This window comes from Portunus trituberculatus, chromosome 17 (genome assembly GCF_017591435.1).
Source record: "Portunus trituberculatus isolate SZX2019 chromosome 17, ASM1759143v1, whole genome shotgun sequence".
NCBI classification, from domain to species: Eukaryota; Metazoa; Arthropoda; class Malacostraca; order Decapoda; family Portunidae; genus Portunus; species Portunus trituberculatus.
Genome location: NC_059271.1, coordinates 2,742,501 through 2,751,588, shown reverse-complemented (window position 1 = coordinate 2,751,588; position 9,088 = coordinate 2,742,501). Strand labels below are relative to the sequence as shown.

Below are 9,088 nucleotides of genomic sequence, written 5' to 3'. Positions count from 1 at the left end.
AAACGAAAAAAAAGACTTGAAAAACGAAAAAAACCAAGAAAATAAAAAAGAAAATGACTTGAAAAACGAAAAAAAGGAAAGAAAAAAGAAAATATGACTTGAAAAAACGAAAAAAAAAGAAAATAAAAAAATATGACTTAAAAAAACGAAAAAGAAGAAATAAAAACAATAAAAAAACAATTAGGGAGAAGGGAATGAAAACCTTGTAATGATAATAATAACAATAATAATAATAATAATAATAACAATAATAATAATAATAATAATAATAATAATAATGTAAAGAAAACAAGGTGAGACGGAGGAGATTCACTCAACAACAACGCTTCAGATTCACTCTTAACACGAAACACTGAGCGAATGAAACGAACAGAGAGAGACACACAGGAGGCAGCGAGACGAGGCGAGGCGAGGCGAGGCGAGGAAGGTGACGACTATAGTAATGTGTAAAGGGAACTGTACTAAACTGCTCCATATTCCAAAACGCCTTGCTCTCTCACCACGAGGCCACAGAGACAACTAGAAATCTTGTTAGTCCATCACCAGAGCCTTAAAAGTACTCTTAATCCCTTCAGTACCATGATGTGTTTCCATATTCATTCTGATTACTATTTGGTGATTTTATACAGCTTCAGAAACTCATGTCGGGGGATTGAAATAGTGAGGACTGTGGCCATTAATCTTCTGATCTCCATAGACCCTTGCTAATGTCAATAAAATGGTCTAATGGTACACAAATCTGAAGGTGTAAATGTGTCCCAGTACTGAAGGTGTTAAAATAGTGAGGACTGTAGCCATTAATCTTCTGATCTGCATAGACCCTTGCTAATGTCAATAAAATGGTCTAATGGTACACAAATCTGAAGGTGTAAATGTGTCCCAGTACTGAAGGCGTTAAAATAGTGAGGACTGTGGCCATTAATCTTCTGATCTGCATAGACCCTTGCTAATGTCAATAAAATGGTCTAATGGTACACAAATCTGAAGGTGTAAATGTGTCCCAGTACTGAAGGCGTTAAAATAGTGAGGACTGTGGCCATTAATCTTCTGATCTCCATAGACCCTTGCTAATGTCAATAAAATGGTCTAATGGTACACAAATCTGAAGGTGTAAATGTGTCCCAGTACTGAAGGCGTTAAAATAGTGAGGACTGTAGCCATTAATCTTCTGATCTGCATAGACCCTTGCTAATGTCAATAAAATGGTCTAATGGTACACAAGTCTCAAGGTAAAATGTGTCCCAGTACTGAAGGGGCTAAAAACACTCCTATCTTCAACTGGAGCCTTTGGAAAGCAGTGATGGTGAGAGAGCGAAGCGTTTCAGAATACAGGCCATACTGAAGGGGGTCGGGGACGAGTGAGGTGGAGGGGCACACAAAGGAACACAAGGGAGGAACAAACACAAACACCAGCCGCAGCAGCAGACCTCTTGGCCCTCATCAAGGCTGTTTGTGTCTATATACATTGTTTTTGCATTCTCTTAAACGATAATGAAATAAAATAACTAACAGACAAGCTAACGTGTATGTATAAACGAAGCATAGATTACAACGTGACTAGATAACATTTTAGTCATTTTTTTAAACAATTACTTCTTTTTTTTTTTCTTCCTTCGTGAAAAAAAAATGTTATTATTATTTTCTAAAGTTGCCATGAATGATATATAATTGTTTACACCAACCTGGCCACGTGCTTTTCTTTTTTTTTTTTTTTGTTCATTTATCTATACATTATATCTTCCTATTTCTCTCTATGTCACTATCAAAACAGCTTTATAATGTATAGTACTTCTGAAAGCCATACACTAACTCCTCACACATATTTACCTTCATATATATTTTTTTTTCTCCCCGTGTGTCTGTTTGCATAAATATTGGAACAAGCGAACGTTCAGAGGCACACCAATCTATTCAACTCTTCACCATTAACCTCTCCAGTACCATGACGCGTTTCTATATTCATTCTGCTCACTATTTGGTGATTTTATACAGCTTCAGAAACTCATGTGGGGATTACAATACTGAAGACTGTGGATATCAATCTTCTGACCTCCATAGACCCTTCCTAATGGCAATAAAATGGTCTAATCACACATAAAACTCAAGGTAAAAATGCGTTCCAGTACTGAAGGGGTTAATCTTATTCTTCTCTCTCTTTTAACCTGGTGTGTTCATAGATTTCGTCATGTATGTGCGGGTACGTGCGTAAAGTGTCCCATAACACTTACACACACGCACACACACAACACACACACACACACACACACACACACACACACACACACACACACACACACACACACGGTCCTCTAAGTTATGTTATTATATTACTTTAAACGGTTTTCTTTTCATGTATATGTATAGCTTTCAGTGCCATGATATAGTTAGGTCACCAATCTACATACACACACACACACACACACACACACACACACACACACACACACACACACACACACACTATCACTTCAGACTTCTCGATTCGTTTAACATTCCGTCTCCTTCCCTATCACCTTCACCATCACCATCACCTCCTCCTCCTCCTCCTCCTCCTCCTCCTCTTTCACCTCCACCACTTCCTCCTTCACCTTCTTCTTCACCGCCTGCTTCGCGCACCCCTACAGGTACATCCCGTTCACCAGGTAATCAGCATCGTGAGCGTAGGGGGAGCGGGGCCCTCTGTGTCGCCTCAGCCGCCTCTTGACACCCCGCAGACGGCAGCCCACCAGCACCACCAGCAGGGCCGTGATGCACACTCCTGCAGACACATGAGAGAGCAGTCACGGTGAGAGGACAAAGCTATGAACGTCGGTGAAGGCAAGGTAAGATGGACAGGTTTTGCTCCACCACCCTCACCTTCCCAGTCGTGCCAATGTCCAAAGCAACTTAACCTAACCTAACCAAACCTAGACATAACCTAACCTAACATATCCTAACTTAGCACGAAGGAGGAGGAGGAGGAGGAGGAGGAGGAGGAGGAGGAGGACGAGGAGGAGGAGGAGGAGGAGGAGGAGGAGTAAGAAGAGGAAAAGGAGGAGTAAGAAGAGGAGAAGGAGGAGGAGGAGGAGGAGGAGACGGTAAAGTAAGAAACGAAGGAAGAGAACGAGGACAAGGAGAAGGAGGAGAAGGAGGAGAACAATAGGATAAGACAGGAGAGAAGAGAGAAAGCAAAATAAGAAACAAGACAAGAGAGAAAAAGAGAGAGACTACCCTCCCCACACCTCTCCTCTCCCCTATCTTCCCTTTATCCCCCCCTAACCTACCCATAGCAAGAGCCAGCACAGCCCCTGAAGCCTGCGCGTCCTGCTCTCTGGCGCCAATCTTCAGCTCCTCCAGATTCACCTCCAGCCGGGCGTGGGAAGCGTGCGCGACGGCCTTCACTGGTTCATGCAAGGCCGCTAGGGGAGTGTTGGCTGTCTTGCTGTCCCCGCCACTGCTGCTCATGTTGGCTGTGCTGTTCCTCCCTGGCCCCGCTGTTAAGAAAATGAGGGTTTTTATTCAATTTTGACCTTTTCATGGGAATTAATGGTGATTTTGGTGTTTATTTATTTATTTATTTATTTATGGAAGAGGGGAAGGTGTAACGGAAAGTGTAACAGAATAAAAAGGTCCACTTGATTGCCAGTTCTCTTAAAGGTTTGTTAGTAGAGTTTGTCAAGAGTCTGGGACAGATGTCTTAAATTGAGTTGCTTTAGTTGAGCTGGGTTTGTGTTGGGCTGGGTTAGGTTGGGTTGAGCGTTGTTGGGTTGGGTTGGGTTGGGTTGGGTTGGGCGTTGTTGGGTTGGGTTGGGTTGGGTTGGGTTGGGCGTTGTTGGGTTGGGTTGGGTTGGGTTGGGTTGGGTTGGGCGTTGTTGGGTTGGGTTGGGCTGTGTTGGGTTGGGTTGGGTTGGGTTGCGTGTATTTTTTTTTTTGAAAGGTTAGTATTAAAGGAAGTTTAATAGTAGTAGTAGTAGTAGTAGTAGTAGTAGTAGTAGTAGTAGTAGTAGTAGTAGTAGTAGTAGTAGTAGTAGTAGTAGCAATAGTAGTAGTGTTATTATCATTACCATTATTATCACTATCATCATCATCATCATCATCATCATCATCATCATCATCATCATCATCATCATCATCACAGCCCACCTCACGTTACCTGGCAGCCAATCAGCCTCACCTGGCCGCCCTGCTTACCTGTGGGCAGCGTGGAGGGGGGCGCCGGGGAAGGGGGAAGGGGTGAGGAGGCCGAGGACCCCCTGGAAACTGAGGCGCCCCCAGCTGACGCCCTGCCACTGCCCCCGCCCCCCATGGCCATCTGAAGGGCGTGGGTGTGTTAGCATGGGTGAGAGAGAGAGAGAGAGAGAGAGAGAGAGAGAGAGAGAGAGAGAGAGCACCAATAGACTAATAAATATATGAATACAATATATATCTTATTATAACAACAAAAACAACAACAACAACAACAACTGTTTTTTGTTTTTTCTTGAAAGACACACGAAAGAGAGAGAGAGAGAGAGAGAGAGAGAGAGAGAGAGAGAGAGAGAGAGAGAGAGAGAGAGAGAGAGAGAGAGTGCAGTAGTTGGCAGTTTTTCTTTTTTCTTTTTTTCTTGATATGAATTTAATTTTTTTTTTTTTTTAGTTTTATTTATTTAGTTTGTTTTATTTTGTCCTTGGAAGATTCTGTCTCTCTCTCTCTCTCTCTCTCTCTCTCTCTCTCTCTCTCTCTCTCTCTCTCTCTCTCTCTCTCTCTCACCAATATTATTCCCACCTCCTCCTCCTCCTCCTCCTCCTCCTCCTCCTCCTCCTCCTCCCTCATCATCATCACACCACTTCTCCCTCTCTTCCTCCACCACTCCACTTTTCCTCATCCCTCCCTCCTCTCCCTCCTCTCCCTCCATCTCTCTCTCTCTCCACTCCTACTCCCCACATCACTACTCCCATCTCTCACTCCTCCCCTCCACCATTCCCATCACTCCCCCCCGCCCCCCTTTACCTCCGTGTTCTGTCCGCCCCCCAAAGTATTCATGTCCTGCGGGGGAACGTCAGGGCGGGGCGGGTACTCCTGTGGCTGCTGCTGGAGTGGGGAGTGGCGGTGGTGGAGTTCTTGCATCTGCTGGTGGAGGTCTGCCTGTCCCTGAGCGCCGTATCCACTCGGGCGGTCCATCCACACGGGCTGAGAGGTGGATTGATAGGTGAGTTGGTGAGGGAGTGAGTTGGTTAGGTTAGGTTAGGTTAAGTTAGGTTAGGTTGGGTTAGGTTGGGTTGGGTTAGGATAGGTTAGGTGAGGTTAGGTGGATGAGTTGTGTGGTGGAGTGAGTGAGGTTAGGTTAGGTTAGGTTAAGTGAGGTTAGGTTGGGTTGGGTTAGGTTAGGTTAGGTTAAGTGAGGTTAGGTTAGGTTAGGTTAGGTTACGTGAGGTTAGGTTGGGTTAGGTGAGGTTAGGTTAGGTTAGGTGAGGTTAGGTTGGGTTAGGTTAGGTTAGGTTAGGTGAGGTTAGGTTAGGTTAGGTGAGGTTAGGTGGATGAGTTGTGCGGTGGAGTGAGTGAGGAGTGAGGTTCATATTTCCAGTCACTTCTCTGCTTCACTTCCATTATTTCAAAAGGCTTTATTTAAATTTACACGAGTTTTTAAGGTGTTTTTTTTATTCTAGAGGCAGAGTAACAAGATACCCGAATTAATAACTATAGAAACACTCTTGAAAACCTCGCTAATCATCTCTGCGGCCTTGGAAAATACTCGTTGTGAGAGAGCAAAGCGTTTTTTAAGATATTTTTGCGGTTCTAGAGGTAGAGTGACGAGATTTCAACACTAAGTACTGGAGAAACACTCTTGAAAACCCCGCCAATCATCTCTGCGGCCTTGGAAAACAGTCGTGGTGAGAGGTATAAAGAAAAAAAGGTCTTAAATCCACATTGACAAAGAGGTGGATGAATGAGTGGATGGGTGGATAAGTGGATGTTGCAGAAGGAAAAGAGGGTTGTTTAATAAAGGGTTAGTGGAGAGGATTAGTGGATGAATGGATGGAATAAAGGGAAATAATGTCTTGAATCCACGCGGGTTGTTGGATGGGTAAGTGGATAAGCGGAAGGAAAGGGTTAATAGTGAGGATGGCATAGAAAAGTAGAGGGTTTAAGATTGATAGGAGAGTAGATGGAGGAAGAAGTTGGTATATTAAGTCTCTCTCTCTCTCTCTCTCTCTCTCTCTCTCTCTCTCTCTCTCTCCATCTCCCGTTCTTCCTCACTCACTCCCATTTTTCCCTCCTCTCTCTCTCTCTCCATCAGTATCTCTCCCTCTCCTCCATTCCCTCCCTCTTTCTTCCTTCCTTCTTTCTCTTCTCCCCTTCCCTCCTTCTCTCTCTTCCTTTCCCCTCTCCCACTCCACCCATCCTCTCTCTCCTCACTCCCCCATACCCCATCCTCTCTCCTCCCTTTACCTTCCCTCTCTCTCTCTCTCTCTCTCTCCCTCCCCTCTCCCCACCCTACCCTCTCTTTCCCCTCTTCCTTCTCTCCCCCCTCCCCACCTCCCCTCCCTCACATTGCTGTTGAGCTGTGGCGGCTGGAGCTGTTGGTGCTGCTGCTGCTGGTGTTGCTGCTGTGATTGGGCCAGCTGTGGGGGCGGCTGTTGCTGTGGCTGGTGGGCGCCGGTCAGGTACTGCTGCTGGAGCGGGGGCGGCTGCTGGGGGAGGCGGGGCTGGGGTGGATAGCGGGGCGCGGGGCCATAGTCAGGGTAGCGGAACGGAGGCCGCATTTCGGGGCTTCCAAGGTAGTCAGCCCCGCCACTGCCGCCGACGCCACCACCGCCGCCACCGCCACCTCCTCCTCCGGTTCCTCGTCCGCCGCTCTCACCTGTGTGTGTGTGTGTGTGTGTGTGTGTGTGTGTGTGTGTAGAGAGAGAGAGAGAGAGAGAGAGAGAGAGAGAGAGAGAGAGAGAGAGAGAGAGAGAGAGAGATTAGCATTTAGCATAGGGCACTGTTCCGCCATCAACACACACACACACACACACACACACACACACACACACACACACACACACACACACACACACACACACACACACACACACACACACACACACACACACACACACACACACACACACACACACACACACACACACACACACACACACACACACACACACACACACACACACACACGGCGTAGAGGAATTGCTAATGAATCTGGTGACCTACAAACCTCACCTGTGTTGTACGGAGAGGCTGACCATGCCGGGCGGGTCTTCGTGTCGTAGTAAGAAGGCATCACACGCCCTCTGCCCCCGTAACCCGCCCCGCCGTCCTCCAGGCCCCTGCTGCCGCCGCCACTCCCCGTGCTGCCCCCGCCGACGCCACCGCCGCCGCTGCTGTCACGGGGAGGAGAGGAGTGGCTCGGTTGAGAAGAGAGAGGAAGGGAAAGGGAGGCACTGAGGAAGAGAAGATGAGACTCAGGGGTGGTAGAAGAATATATGAGGGTTGTGTGTATAGGGGTGTGTGTGTGTGTGTGTGTGTGTGTGTGTATGTCTCGCCAGCGCACACCCTTCATTTCCTGGTCCTGCTATAACTCAAAAGGTCCAAGGCGTGTTAAACCCCAGTGCGTCACACAAACCCAGCGGCACACCAGCTCAAAATGCACTTCATGGCAGAGATATCCTAGTGAATTGCCGACGAAACGAGACTGAAGACGCAGGTTTAAGGAAGTGGGAGGTGTGCTGTGTGTTACCAAATTAATGACATGGAGAAAAAAAAGAGCTATATAATATGTAGGTTAATGGCAAAGGTAGGTGTGTTGATGTGCTACCAACTAAATGACTGGAAAAGAAACTACATATTACACTGAACGAGAATCAAGACAGGGAGGGGTTCAAAGGTTCTGTCCTACCAATTAAATGACAGAAGGTGAACTATGCACCACACTAAAAGAGATTCAAGACAGGTGTTCATGATATGTAAGTGTGTTAATGTGTTAATAAATATATGATATGGCAAAGAAGAGAGAGAGAGAGAGAGAGAGAGAGAGAGAGTATAATTGTCACTAAAAAGGATAAACAATGCAGGTATATGGAAGTGGTGGGTGTGCCAATATCTTTCAAAATAAATGACAGAAATAAAAAAAGGAAAATAAAGAAACTATATATTACACTAAATAGGATTCAAAATGTAGGATCATGGCAGAGGAAGGTATGCTGCTGTGCTACCAAATTAACTACATAAAATAAAAGAGAACATTATTATTATTACACTAAAGAGGAGGTATCGAGGCATTTGCTTCCCAACTTTGGCTGACGCTTTTACACTTTTTAGAGAGCCAGCATTCAAGTGAGCCTTTTTTTTTTAACCTTTCTTTCTTTTTTTGCCCTTGGTTGGCCCTCTTCCCTACGTAAAAAGAAAAAAAAAGAGGTGTTCAATATATTAGTAAGTTTGTTAATGTGTTACTCAATAAAAAGATAGAAAATAAAACAACAACAACCGTGATTTAAAGGGCAGGTTCAGACACTCATGTGAGGATTTGAATAGTGAAGACTGTGGCCATTCATCTTCTGACCTAAAAAGAGGTTTATGGACGTAGTAGATGTAGTAATATATTTCCAAATAAATGACAGAAATAGAAACGAAACTCTATATTGCAGTAAACAAGATTCAAGTGTAGGTTCATGATATAAGTAAGTGTGTTAATGTGTCACTAAATAAATATCATAGAAAAAAAAAGTAAAAGAAAGAGGTATGTTTCTCACTAAACTGAATTAATAATGTAGGTTTATGGAAGTGGTGGATGTAGTAATATGCTTCCAAAGAAATGGTGGAAATATAAAAAGAAACTATATTATTGCATTAAAGGGAATATACAGCGTAGGTTCATGGCAGAGGACTGATGTGTTAATGTGTTACCAAATAAAAAAAAAAAAACTATTAATTGCACTAGTGTGTTCGTGTGTTACTAAATAAATGACGTAGAAGAAAAAAAAAAAGAACTAATATAACCTAACCTATTTTGTGAAGGTTCATGGCAGAGGACAGGTGTGTGAATGTGTTACTAAATAAATAACATAGAAACACAACTTTATGACACACTAAACGATATTCAAGCCAAGTGTTCGTGGTGTAACAATGTCACCA

The 9,088-nt window shown here is 44.6% G+C and overlaps 1 protein-coding gene across 1 annotated transcript in view; it reads right to left on the bottom strand.

Annotated features, from left to right (window-relative positions):
- Positions 1 to 1,608: 1,608 nt before the first annotated feature.
- Positions 1,609 to 9,088, bottom strand: part of LOC123505169 (hapless 2-like) — a 23,914-nt gene continuing 16,434 nt past the window's right edge. Inside the window, exons 6-11 of the mRNA XM_045256330.1 lie at positions 7,178 to 7,338; positions 6,511 to 6,821; positions 4,970 to 5,149; positions 4,171 to 4,291; positions 3,264 to 3,473; positions 1,609 to 2,758 (exon numbers count right to left, since the gene is read on the bottom strand). Of these exons, the coding sequence (XP_045112265.1) occupies positions 2,619 to 2,758; positions 3,264 to 3,473; positions 4,171 to 4,291; positions 4,970 to 5,149; positions 6,511 to 6,821; positions 7,178 to 7,338 (1,123 nt within the window). The 3' untranslated portion in view covers positions 1,609 to 2,618. The remainder of the gene's footprint in view (positions 2,759 to 3,263; positions 3,474 to 4,170; positions 4,292 to 4,969; positions 5,150 to 6,510; positions 6,822 to 7,177; positions 7,339 to 9,088) is intronic.